This window comes from Geotrypetes seraphini, chromosome 10 (assembly GCF_902459505.1).
Source record: "Geotrypetes seraphini chromosome 10, aGeoSer1.1, whole genome shotgun sequence".
Taxonomy (NCBI): Eukaryota; Metazoa; Chordata; class Amphibia; order Gymnophiona; family Dermophiidae; genus Geotrypetes; species Geotrypetes seraphini.
This window is the reverse complement of record NC_047093.1, coordinates 6,199,864-6,213,771: the sequence shown is the minus strand read 5'-3', so window position 1 is coordinate 6,213,771 and position 13,908 is coordinate 6,199,864. Positions and strand designations below refer to the sequence as shown.

The 13,908-nt window shown below is 42.7% G+C and overlaps 1 protein-coding gene across 1 annotated transcript; it reads left to right on the top strand.

Annotated features, from left to right (window-relative positions):
- The first annotated feature begins 1,296 nt into the window (after nucleotides 1-1,296).
- On the top strand, nucleotides 1,297-5,692 carry NPTX1 (neuronal pentraxin 1). The gene is made up of 5 exons (XM_033961804.1): nucleotides 1,297-1,650; nucleotides 1,805-2,009; nucleotides 2,759-3,003; nucleotides 3,583-3,762; nucleotides 4,797-5,692. The coding sequence occupies exons 1-5, from the start codon at nucleotides 1,384-1,386 to the stop codon at nucleotides 5,016-5,018; spliced, it is 1,119 nt and encodes a 372-aa protein (XP_033817695.1). The 5' UTR covers nucleotides 1,297-1,383; the 3' UTR covers nucleotides 5,019-5,692.
- The last annotated feature ends 8,216 nt before the right edge of the window (nucleotides 5,693-13,908 follow it).

Below are 13,908 nucleotides of genomic sequence, written 5' to 3'. Positions count from 1 at the left end.
ATCTGGGGGGGGGGGGATCCCGCAGGATTCCTGCAATCCCTGTTCCCGTGCAGACCCATTGCTGCTACAGTGGCCTCTACACTAGAAAATGACACGGGGACAGGGTTGGGAACCCCTGCTCTAGACCCTTCAGATTGGTCCCCAAAGACCCTCCTTGAGAGCCGAATCCAGTCGGGTTTTCAGGATTTCCCCAATGAATGTGCTTTCAATGCATATTCATTGGGGAAATCCTTGAGGGACTGGATTGCGGCCCTCAAGGGGGGACTTTGGGGGACCCCTGCTTCAGAATCTGATCAAAATTAGAAGCTTGATGTACCATAAACCAGGTCAAGCTCAGACACTGCAGACAAGGTTGAATACTAAGGCTTTGAGAGCACGTGCTGTCAAGTGGGGGGGGGGAGGGGCTATATAGCAGTGGTTCCGAACCCTATGGGGTTTTCAGGATAGCCCTAAGGAATATGCATGGGGCAGGTTTGCATGCCTGGCACCTCCATTATATGCAGATCTCTCTCATGCATATTCATTAGGGCCATCCTGAAAACCCGGCTCTAGAGCAGCTTCAATGCACGCGCTAATGCTGCCCAACCTCTGAGCATCGCCGGGTCCGTTTAACGAGCATTTCTGACCGCAGAGGCTGAGAATTTGTACAAAATGTCACATTGAAGCCAGTTTCCACTATAGTGGGCTCGAAAGGGATCTTGAATGGGGGCTGCGGTTGGTCATTGTTGGCTTTCAGCCAAGAAAGCGCTGGAAATGCCCCTGGCGGAGATTGAGGCCGGAAAATCCTCTCCGGAGCCCCCTCTCTTTGCTGCTTAAGGTGGTCCAGAATTCAGTTGCCCGCTCGCCTCCGAGGGCGAGAGCAGAACCGGTTACCCTCGCCCAGCAAAGCATCCGTTGCAGCTGGGGCACAAAGTCACTCTTGATGTCCGACCCAACATCATTCCCCAGAGCCAACGGAGTCCCCAAAGTTCATTGTCCTTGACACTTGGCTTTGCGGATTAGACACACTCGCCCCCTCCCCCCCCCCCCCAGGAAAATCCGATTCTTAGGGGCTTCCGCAGTCCTCACAAAGATCCTTTTGCACTGGCCGAAGTCAATCATCCTTGAGGACAATGTGGGTGGCAAAGGCTACTTCTCCGAGACCTCCTTAAGACCCGCTCACAAGCCAATTCCATGGGCTGCCAGTCCTGGCTGACGTGTGCCGCAGCCTCCTGCGCCCATATAAAAGGCGTCCGCCTACCGCAGCAGAGACAGAGGCGCTTCCTCGCAGCCATGAGCCCCGGAGTCCCGTGGAGGTCTTGGCTCCTGGCCGCCTTCTTTCTCCATGGATCGGCCCAGAACCTGGGCCAGACTCGCTTTCTCTGCACCTCGGTCCCGGTGGACATGGACATGTGCACTTCGTCCATGCAGAGCAGCGGCCCCCCCGAGGACTTGAAGGCGACCGTGCTGCAGCTGAGAGAGACGGTGCTGCAGCAGAAGGAGACCATCATGAGCCAGAAGGAGACCATCAGGGAGCTGACGGGCAAGTTGGGCAGATGCGAGAGCCAGAGCGCGCCCGTGGCGGAGCTGTCCAAGGTACCGGCTTCAGAGACCCTCAGTCAGCTGGGGCAAACCCTACAGTCGCTCAAGAACAGGCTGGAAAACCTCGAGGTGAGCAGAAACGCCACGATTTGGACGCCTTAGGACGCCTTAGAACGCCAAATCGGACTCGCTGAGCTTAGCTCCCAAATTAGCGGTAGGGTTGGTGCAGTGAATGGCATTGCGGAGTTCCTTATGTCTCTTCTTTTCCCCTTTCCTCTCCCAGCAGTTCAGTCGGGGCAACTCTTCAGTCCAGACGAATAATCTGAAAGATCTTCTGCAGAATAAAATAGAAGATTTAGAGAAACAAGTCTTGTCTCGAGTAAACAGCCTGGAGGAGGGGAAAACCCCGAAAAATGAAACCGAGCAAAGGAACAAAATTGAAAGCACCTTAACCTCTCTCCACCAAAGAATCACAGACCTGGAGAAAGGTAAATGAGAGGGAAAATGGACGATCTGTAGCCATTTAGGAATGGTAGACTTTTTAAAAGTCTGATTATTTGGGATTATTAAAAAAAAAAAAAAAACCCAACAACCCACAGAAATTAAAATATTATTGCAGCCTGAGAGCAGGTTTGAAAGAAAGCCAGTAGCAGAGGAAATCCCCATTTATTGAAAAAGTTTAAAAAAGCGGTGAATTGTTACCAGATTTTCTACCCTCTAATTGACCTCCTGCACACGGGGCTATTGTACCCATTCAAGCCTCCAGAATATTGATTCATATTTGCAACTGTTCACTTTCCAGCAGAAAAATTCAAACAAGGTTATAAGAAGACAACTATTCCCATAGCTCAATGCATGTGACGGGGGTTATCGTGAAATATGCTGGAGTGGGGGTGAATGAGCTCAATATTGCCATCTAGGGTTCCACAGAGGACATTACATCCATAGGAAGAAAGTAGGGGTATTTTTGGAGGGAATGAGGAAATGGTCAGGAATGATGGGGTCAAATAGAAGGCATTAAAATCAATTTGTCTTTGAAAAGGGAGGGCAGGAAGTTCTGGGAACATAGTTAAACCCGAACTTCATATCTTTACTAATTCTGGATGAGTAATGGGATGCCACATTTCTGTAAAAACTATATATATATAATTTTATTTTTCCCTATCTCAGGTTTGCACAGTGAATGCATTTAACACTTCCCAGTTATTAAAACTAAATGCATTTGCTTGTTGCTCAGGTCAAAAAGACAACAAAGTCACTGATAAGTTCCAGCTAGCCTTTCCGTTGAGGACAAATTACCTGTATGCCAAGCTGAAGAAGAGCTTGCCTGAGATGTATGCTTTCACAGTCTGTATGTGGCTAAAATCCAACGCTTCTCCCGGAGTCGGAACCCCCTTCTCCTATGCAGTGCCTGGACAAGCTAATGAGCTGGTGCTGATAGAATGGAGCAACAACCCAATGGAGATACTTATCAATGATAAGGTAGGTGCAAGCTTCCCAAGGCATCCCTCCTGCCCTTCTGCTTCTTCATCTAAGGAAGCCATATTGTGTCTCCTCCACTTTCCTCCAATGACCTTGGTTTCCCCTTTGTCTCTCGGTCTTCCTTGTCTATGACAGTTCTTTCTGTCTGGGCATAAGGGCTTTCCAGACATGTCCCGGGAACCCCATTCCAATGGAGTTTCCCAGATCTTCACCCGTAACAGGCACTGGATAAACCTCAATACACTGGAGGCTCAGCATATGCAAATTAGTCGCATCATGTTAATAGTGGAGATTCTGTAAACCCTACAGGCTTGAGGGTCCCAGGACAGGTTTGGAAAATCTGGCTCTATACATTTCTTCCTACCTGACAAGATTTCAAAAAACGTTATGTTTAGAGTCAAACCAGAAATTATCCTGAAGTAATTCTGCCTATCTTTTCATAACTGAATCAAAATGAGATGATAAGGCCTGCTGCCTTTACTTCTAAGCAGCCATGCCTGACTCGGGATAGATCGGAATGACACCCATAATCCTCTGCTCTATTTAGATGTGTCTCGTCTTTTTACCTTTTATTTCTAGGTAGCTAAATTACCCTTTGTAATTAACGACGGTAAATGGCATCACATCTGCATTACTTGGACCACTAGGGATGGAGTGTGGGAGGCTTACCAGGATGGCGTGCTCAGAGGGAACGGAGAGAACCTAGCACCGTATCACCCGATCAAACCCCAAGGTGTTCTTGTCCTGGGTCAGGAACAGGTAAAGTCTGTTAGATAATTAGCAATATGCAGTCTTGGTTGGTGCTGAAGAATCTGGGGAAAGGCATGGAGAGCTGAAAAGATTGTGCTCTAGTGGAGAAGTCTGCGGTGAAAGCCTTCTGCAGTCTATAGGCAGCTCTATGGAGCAGGGGCTTCTCAAACCTGTTCCCAGTTAGGTTTTCAGGTTAGCCATAATAAATATGCATGACTAGATTTTCAGTGAATGCAAATTTATCCCATGCTATACTTGTGAATATCTTGGCAATCTGGTTATCAGAACAGATTTGGGAGTCCTGAAATAGAGACTTTTAACAAATAGGAGGTCAAAGCTGAAATAAAAAACGTGAAAACCATTATCGTAGGGGGGGGGGGAATAAAGCCTAGTAAGAAGATATTAAATAGAAGACCAGGGATAGAAATACGGTTCTCTGAATCATGGGAACCATCCCTCTGGCTGATCCTCAGGACTGAGCAAGCTCCTTAATTGGGTCCAGGGAGGGGTACCTTTTATTGTTTGGTACCTATGGTTCTGATGGGGTTAACTGCCTAGAGACCTAAATTGTGGTAAAGTTAAAAACAAAAACCCACCCAAAAAAAGCCTTTTCTTTAGCGATTCGTATGTATTGGATTGTGAAATATTTTAGGACATTTTCACGGATGGGAAGGCTGTTCTGTGCAAAATGAAGCAGAATGAGTTAAGACTGGTGAGAGCCCAGAAGTAACACGAAGGAAATTTCTCCTGGGGGATGGGAAGGGGGAACAGGCTGCCAAGACCTGGATCCCTAAGTCAAACCACACCAGTTTAATTCCAAAGGTACATTTCCTCTTTTTTGTTTTTTTAGGGAACCTAGATTGTAGCTGCATGAAATTGTTTTCCTGTAATAAAAAAGGAGGCATTTTCATTATTCAAAATTAGGGTTATGTAAAAAGAAAAAATAATAATGTAAATGAATCAGATTCCTGACCCCTTCACCAAATAATCTTCAGATATTTATGAAAATGTCTTTTCTTCTTTGTTTTTACATTTATGTAAAGGATACGCTGGGAGGTGGATTTGATGCAACTCAAGCTTTTGTTGGTGAACTTGCTCATTTCAACATTTGGGACAGGAAGCTCACCCCGGGGGAGATCTATAGCCTGGCCACGTGCAGCAGTAAGGCTTTGACTGGGAACGTCATAGCCTGGTCGGAGACCAGCATTGAGATATTTGGGGGGGCCACGAAATGGACATTTGAAGCCTGTCGTCAGATCAACTAAGAACAAACTATGGGGGAAAGGGAGCTTCTCTTTCTTTACGCTTGAGCGATTATCATTATTTAACCTTTCCTCTCCCTTTGAACGGGGATGAGCCAAGGACCGTTTGTTTTCCTTTTGTGCAAAAAAAAGAAAAAAAAAAAGGACCCTCGATAATATGGTCACTTGTATTACCATAAAAAAATCACTTTTCTGTCTAGGAACTTGGGCTAAGTGTCTCAGGCATAACCTGAAGGATAAAATGGCGGAAGCGGGCACTTTTTGTCGTCTTTGGAGAGGAAGCCTGAAGGTTTTATTTCAGTAATTGCCAACTTAGTTTCAAAGCCTGAGTGCCTTGGGCTGGTGCAAATCTTCAGTCAACGCATTTGTCTTCATTTGCATACTTTTTAATACACACACACACACATATATATTATTACAATAAATGTCTTTATATGCAGTTGGTTAAAAGCAACTTTGTCTTTTGGCAGATAATGGTTATTTTCTACTAAACAGTGTTCTCTGTGGATGGCTCATCACGCACTGGCAGCTTCAAAGATTAACTTTTGGGAAAAAAAGGCCATTTGCTTTTTACTGTGTTAGTTACAAAGCATGAATCAGGCAAACACAAAATCTTCCTATTTTATTTTGTAATGATGAAATAGCCATTACCCGTTAGGGGAAAGAAATATATTTTTGAAAATAAGAACAATAAATACTTTAGTATATGTCAGACAGAAAAATGAGAGAAATTCATAGTTGAAGTTTTCCATTGGAAACGAGTCTGACAGTATGATGGTACCTACTTTTTTTTTTCTATAATATACACTTTTCCGAGGTGTGGTTTACACGTACACTATATTCTGGTTCTGCTTTAATATGAAACATTACTGTGCAAAAAGAGAGAAGAGACTTCCCATGAACAAAATGTAACTGATGAACCAAGAGCCTGAGCCTGCAAACCTTATATTTGTTTACCAAGGTGAACAAAATATTCTAAGACCTGGTTGCAAATCTGCTGCTCTTATTGTTTTTAGATTTGCGACCAACCATTAACATTTAGTGCAAGCTAGCTGGAATTGTCAACTGTTCTTTTCATTACACTTCAGATTTATAGGTTTGGAATTTTCCTTTTCTGTAATTGCATGCTTCTCTGTAGGTGATTCGTGCTTTCTTGTATTTATTGTTAAAGAAGTCTAATTTTCTGGCCACTCCTTCATAAAAAAATAATCGACTTATTTGCACCAGTAAGAAGCAATGTGCAAGTCCAAGGGTGTATGTAGACGAACATTTCTCTCTCTCACACACACACACAGAGTAAACATTGGGAGCTGTCCATTCAGCACCATTCACGGGTCAGATGCATTAAGGGGATATCTTCAAGGGCCTGAGATAAATACTAACCCCCTTTTTACTAAGGTGCACTAACCGATTAGCGCATGCAAACTGATTTAGTGCACGCTAATCGGTTAACCCACCTTAGTAAAACAGGAGGTAAGTTTCGCCCCATTCTGTTTATGGGGAAAAGCTTAGTGCATGTGGCATGAGGCAAGTAACCAAATATTCTGAATGTTTTGCCATTTCTTAATTGAATCAATGTTCCCACTTGCACTAAATATTACACACCTCTCTCAGGTAGTACAATTTTATAGAAAGGTACTGTTGAAAGATTGGTGTCATTTTTGCCTAATTACTGTGTGATTGATGTCCAAAATTCATCCAAATTGTTTTATTGTCTGGCCTTCTTAAATGTCCCAAGATACTATCAACTTTATCGACTTTTTTTTTTCCTTTTGATAATATGATGTTCTAGCTCTGTAAGACAAAGTTTATTATTAACTATTGTGTTTTATATCTCAAGGAATTATATATGCAAAAATAATTCAACCTACTGTTCCCTTGAAAAATCTACGATTCTGAAAATTACTAGAATGAAGCATTTAAAAAAAAAAAAGGGAAAACCCACATTTTCTGTGGTTTTGTTTTCTTTGCTGGGATGCCTGCTTCATTACTGAAATATAAAGATCAGCCCAAGAGCTTCATCGCTCTCCAAAATGTTCTCTTTTAGGGGCTGAACACATTCAAACCTTGGTAGAGCTGGTCAGAGAAATATAAAAAAATCTCTCAATAAAAAGCCATGGGTGAAGACCAAGAAACTATATACAAAGAGAGAGAGAGAGAGAGAGAGAGAGGAAGTGCTAAGTGAGGGGGGAGGGGGACCCTCGCAAAAGCACTATGATTCTCAGCAAAGAGGACCTGATATTTACAGCCAAAGTCTCAGGGTACAATCGGTCAGCTCTTATGGTTCTTCAAATCTCCTGAGTTAATTTTGTTCAGCTATTGGGTTGGCTTCATCTCACGGTAACCAAAGTTCAGCTTTCTGAGAAATACATGTCACAACATGAAGTCCACTTCTTGACAAAAAACTATCTAGTTTATAATGTGTATATATGTACAGTATTGAAGGGAATTAATGTATCTCTACTGGCCAAAGCTGTAAATTCCCCTCCGTAGCCGATAAACCTGCATTCACCTGGACTTATTCTCTTTCTACTGGTGTTCGTGCTTTTAAATCCATTTTACTGCTGAAATTGAATGACTTGTTCAGTTTATTTTTACACAATAAAGAGCAAAGAAAAAGCACTTCCACTTACTTTACTTTCTTGCATTTCATTTCTCTTGTCTTGTCTAGTAGACCAGTTAATGTGATTGTTGGAATTACAGCGCACCAGTGCCACAAAGATGATTTCAAGTGTTAGCACACAGTTCTCTAATCAGGGCATTACTAATTAACGGGGCTATTAATTAACACAAAGAAATGGCAGAGTAAAGCTATGATATGTTGTATTCATACATTACATTTCGAAGTCTAAAGCAAACACATTTTCCATTTCTCGACTGTGTGTGCCACTCCAATAATAGTGGAAAGTGAAGTGGAGCGAAAAAGCCGAAACCCCCCCCCCTTAACCCTCCTCTCAGAAAACGCCCACAGTTTAGAACGAGGTCTTGAAGAGAGATTCTCCTACTACTAAACATGTAAGAGACACAGCAGGACAGATAGGGGTTAGGGGGTCTCTTCCTCCTTTGACAGCTGCAAGAGTCACATTATCATCTCATAAATAAGTCAATTGCTAACCCCCCCTCCCCCCCATGAAGGTACCCGTTAGTCACAAAAACGACAACAACAAAACAAGAAGCAACCTGAAGGCTGAATCACCGAATATGCAAATATTTTTACAACTCCGTTCTCAGGGGCTGATGGACCTATTTCTGGTATTTATGTCATTTTCAATGTGGAAACTGCTAATGTTCATAGAGCAACTTGCTCTGTTGTCTTGAAATTTTTAAAACGCAAGGCACCGCGTGAATTCAGCCATAACATCAGAGGCTAATTTACAGCCTCCAGAAAAATATGAACATTCTAAATGAGGGATGGTACAGATCAGATAGTTTTAGCTGATTCTCTGTCTCTTTGCCACATAATAATAGTTTGTCTAGCGAGCTACCACAGTGCCTCCTACAGGATGTCCCATCTCACATTAAAGAAAGAGGTTTTTTCATTGAAGGACAACTTTCCAGTTACTGTAAGCAAACAGCGTCTCTGTCTATGCAGAAGACCTAAATAAATGTAATGTGTTAAGGAAACTAAGAGGTCAAGAATGAGAGAGGGAGATTTTCATTGTCTTGGCCCAGATTTGTTTGGAGGCTGCTAGGGTTTCACTTTTCCAGTCAGGATTTTCCCCTAGCACTGGAAAGATCAAGAAAAGTCCAGAGATGCCAGCAGGGATGGATTACGGGTGCCCCCTCCCCCAACACAGATGTCGCTTCCTGCTCTTAATCTGATCCTATGTGGGTACCTTCTAGGCCTGCTCCCTTCTCCAGAACAGATTTAAGGCAGTTACAAGATAAGAGATCCATGCTAAATTTTCCCCCCTCCCTTTGTGAGCCCCTGCTTTCTAGGCAATTTCTTGGGGGCCCTTCTCATTACATTGTCCATACCGTTGCTCGCTGCATCCCTCCAAGAAAATGAGTAAACAGCCCTCCTGGATATATGTGAATATAAATTAAATCAGAGAGCTATCAAATCTCAACAAGCAGAGGTTTTCATTAGAAGATCAAGAGGGAGAAAGGATGCCTGTGTGTGTGTGTACTGTATATAGACACGCACATACAGAATGGGTGTTCACTTGTAGCCTTTTTGCACAGTTCTAGATTTTTTCTTTAGGTTCATTTCACACATTTGTATTAATAAAAAATGTTAATCTGCACACAAGAAGCCTGACTTTTCAGTAACTTTTATTTCTGCTCTACTGAAACAGTTACACAGGCCAACACAACATTTGTTTTCTTGGTGCCTTGGGTTTTTGACTTGTTCCTGGGGTTCTTTGGGGCGCTGATTCAGAAAATTGTATAGACTGCATCAACTCTAATTTCTTAGATATGATTATGGGATAGTAGATATGCCTTTGGGATAGCAGAGCCAAACATAAACATTGGGCAAAATAAATATTGGCCTCCGAGGGAATATATGGTGGTTGGAGGACAAAATGTAGCAGGAGATAGAATCGTATTGCCACCACTACATAGAAAGCTAGGCCTGATGAAACAATTTGTAAAGGCTTTGAATAAAGACGGTTCATGCATTGAATACCTAGTGCATATGTTACCTGGACTTACCATGGAAAAACTGAAGGCAGGAATTTGATGGTCCACAGATCAGACAACTTATAAATGAGCCATATTTCATAGCATCAGTGAATGAAATTGAATCATGTGCCTGGGCTTCATTTGTTCTTGTTGTGAAAAACTTTCTTGGCAACAAGAAGGCCGACAACTACACACAATGAGTAGACGACATGCTCTTTCATTTAAACAGGCTTGGCTTTACCATGAGTGTTAAAGTCCAGTCACTTAGATCGCTTTCCTGAGAACCTTGGTAACTTAAGTGAAAAGCAAGGTGAAAGATTTCACCAAGACATAGAAATAATGGAAGCCAGATACCGAGGAAGATGTGATGCAACATCATGGCAGACTATTGTTGGATTGGACTCTCTTATTTTGGGCTTGTAATCTCACTAGCCACTCCAGTATCTGCTCGGCTGGGCTATGTTGAGGGCAGGGGTCAGATCCGGCTGACCTTGCACCCCGCCACAATATAAATATCAAGTTGAGTGACTCAGGACCTAAATATCAATTACAAAATTATTATGGACACACACTTGAGCTTCCCAATTGGTGATCAGTGCTGTAATCCTATTCTCACCTGTGTGCAGAGGAAATAACTTCAGACAGGAGAGGATAGAATTATATCACCAATAATGAATTAGGAAGCTCAAGTGTGTGTCCAAAGCCATTTTATAATTGATGTTTAGGTCCTGAGTCACTAACTAGGATTACCGTATGGCTCTAGAAAAAGGATGACGGAATGAGACATCTGAGTTTTACTTCCATTGAAAGCAATGGAAGTAAAATCCAGATGTCTCAATCCGTCCTCCTCTTTCTGGAGCCATATGGTAACCCTACTAAAAACTAGATTCAGTAAATGGGATTACAGAAACGACCCGCACAAAAAAATCCACATGGAGCACAGCATAATTTGACCTGAGACGATTGAATGAGGTGGTCAGAAAACTCCTCCAGAAATGAATCAGTTATTTGGCTTAGGTGAAGGAGTTTTGAGAACCGACCCAATTCCTCAGATGATTCATCTCCCAGGAGAAAGAGAAGCCCCTCTGGCAATACAGGCTTTAGCCCTTTCAAACCTGTTGAGATGCTACGGCAGCAATACTCCAGATGAGGTTGCACCGTGGCATTATACAGGGGCATTATAACATTCTTAGTCTTGTTTCATCGTATTGTCTACAATGACACCAAGATCCTTTTCTTGGGCACTAACCCCATGATGGACTCTAGCATCCGGTAATTGTGATTTGGGTTATTCTTCCCAATGTGCATCACTTTGCATTTGTCCACATTAAATTTCATCTGCCACTTGGACGCCCAGTCTTCCAATTTCAGGAACATACCTGTTCCTAAAATACCTAGACAACTGACCCACGCTTCTCTCTCTCCACAATAAAGGTCCTCCCAACCTCTTACCCATTTCCTCTCTCCCCTCTTAAGTCCGTATAGAACTTTACGGTTCAGCGATATATATAAACTGTTATTATTATCATATTGTAATTTTCGCTGTATTTTTTGAAATGCGCGACCTTTTCCTATCGGGTCCTCTTGGAAATTTCTTAGCAAACTGTATATTTATATTTTTGCTTTATTAAAATTTCTGCACTCTGTATTTCCTCTGATCATCTGCATATTGTAACTTGCTGAATGTCCAGCTCCCTTGATTGTAAACCACCTAGAAGTCGCAAGATCGTGGTGTTATAGAAGAATAAAGTTATTATTATTATTAAAGTCCTCCTGCAATTTTTTACAATCCGCATGCATTTTAACAACTTTGAACAATTTAGTGTTATCTGCAAATTGAATCACCTCACTCATCGTTCCAATTTCCAGATCATTTATAAATAAGTTAAATAGCACCGGTCCCAGTACAGATCCCTGTGGCACTCCACTGTTTCCTCTCCTCCATTGAGAAAAATGACCATTTAACCCTACCCTCTGTTTTCTATCCAATAATCAATTCCTAATCCACAACTGAACTTTGCCACCTATCCCATGACTGGCTGGTGGTCCACCAGGACAGGGTTGGGAACCACTGCTCTAAATCAGACATTATTAATTCAAGCAGGAATGCACTCAAGCTTTAGTTCTGCTGCTCTTGGTTGATTTTTAATGTTAAATTTTATTAAATATAAGCTGTGATTACTTGGCTTATAATTACTTAACATCCAGTACTCTGAATATTAATAATGTTCACTGTGTGGTGAGATTTTACTGCATTGCACCCAGGCATTAGACAAAACCTGCCAAATATTTCTCTTGCTACTTGAAACTCACCTTGGTGCAGCAAACAAGTCATGACTGCCCAAATTCCCACCTTTAGCCCAGGTCCACGTCTTGTTTTTCCTCTTCCTGTCTCTCAGGAATTCCCTTCGGTCATATTACCGTAGCCCCCTTTTATCAAGCTGTGCCAGAGGTTTCTAACGTGGGCCGGCAGGGTAAATCCTCCGATGCTCATCGAATTACCTCGTTCAATTGTCTCAGGTCAAATTATGCTGTGCTCCCCGGGGGTTTAGTGTGTGTGTCATTTCTGAATCTAGTCCTTGGTGACTCAGGACCTAAACATCAATTATAAAATGACTTTGGACGCACACTTCAGCTTCCCAATTGATTATTGGTGATGTAATTCTATCCTCTCTCGCTACCAATAGTGTTTATTGTAACTCACCAAGAAAAGGATATTTTTCCGAACTGGGGGGCTAAACATTTGCAAAAATTCATAAATAAATCTATGACCAAATGCCCCAGAGACCAGAGCTTTTCAAAAAAATTTGTCAAATGATCTAACTAAACCTTAAAATCCACCCCCAGATCCCATCGATCACACTATCCATAAATTCTTGCTCCCTGGGAATGCCCAGACCAATTCTTTTTGTAAACCACCTAGAACTGAAAGGTCAAGCATTTGGGCTGCAAAAACCTGAGGGAACGGTACAGATAAGGGAGTGAAGAGCTTATAGGGCTCATAATCGAAAGAGAAAAAATGTCCAAAAACATTGTCAAAATACGTCCAAGTGCCAATAATAAACAGGTTTTGGACGTATTTCTAAATGACCTAGGCCTTCATAGTGCTGCTGAACGACCACCGCTAAACGGGGCATTTCAGGAGGAGTGTCGAGGGCGGGAGTTGGGCGGGATGTGGGCAGGCTTAGACTTAGTCGTACTGCATGTATAACCGAAAGTTATACAGCCGACGATCGACAGAACTTGGACATTGTGACTTAGACCGTTTAAAACATGGTCTAAGTCACAAAAACCCACATAAAGTCACCAGATAAGCACTGCAAACACATAATACAGACCCCCACACACTACCCCAGTGATCACCGACCCCCCCACCCCTTAAAAATCGTAATCACACCTTTAAAATTCAGCCTCCAGACCATCATCACATGGCAGCCTGGCCTAGGAAAGCCTAGTCGTCCTGCACAGAGGCGGCTTAAGTCGTCTTGGGGGTGGGTTAGGGACCCATGGAGAGGAGGACCCATGCCCATAAGCCCCTGTAATCACTGCATTGATATTGAAAAATGTGCACTCCCCTATACACCCCCAAAACCCTTTTTTACTAGCATATGTGACTCCTGCAGTCATAAGGGCTATTGGGGTGGTAGATAAGTGGGTCTATGGGATTCTGGAGGTAGTTTGGGGGGCTCACCATGCCCTATAAGGGAGCTGTAGTGAGATGAAGACATGGAACCCTTTTTGTGAAGTTCACAGCAGTGCCCTGTAAGGTACCCCACTATTTAGGTTCCATGTCTGGGTGTTCAGTCCATCACTTTGCAGACCCCTCCCTCGTCCAACAGGGCTTGTTCTAGGCGTTTTTGACTTGGACAAAAAGTTGGTCAAAAATGTGGTATAAAGATGGACGATTTAGCGGCTTGGACGATAAGATCAACAGGACGTATAGTTAGACGATTTTTGAAATGGAAAAAATTTGGATATATTTTTTAAAAATGTGTCTTTAAGCTCTTTTTTACTTTGGATGACTTGCGACTTGGACGAAAATGGACTTAGACATTCCTTTCAATTATGCCCCTCCACGTGAACGATAGAAGAGCGAACTTGGGTGTGATTGTATGTGATGATCTTAAGGTGGCCAAACAGGTTGAAAAGTTGATGGTGAAAGCTAGAAGGATGCATAGGGAGAGGTATGGCCAGTAGGAAAAAGGAGGTATCGGTGAGACCTCATTTAGAATACTGTATAAAATTCTGGAGGCTGCACCTTCAAAAA

Excerpts from the sequence above, each read along its gene's own strand:
- NPTX1 (XM_033961804.1), top strand. The coding sequence starts at position 1,384 with ATGGACATGTGCACTTCGTCCATGCAGAGCAGCGGCCCCCCCGAGGAC. Across the intron at positions 2,010-2,758 it reads AATCACAGACCTGGAGAAAG|GTCAAAAAGACAACAAAGTC; the intron begins GTAAATGAGAGG and ends CTTGTTGCTCAG. Across the intron at positions 3,763-4,796 it reads TTGTCCTGGGTCAGGAACAG|GATACGCTGGGAGGTGGATT; the intron begins GTAAAGTCTGTT and ends ATTTATGTAAAG.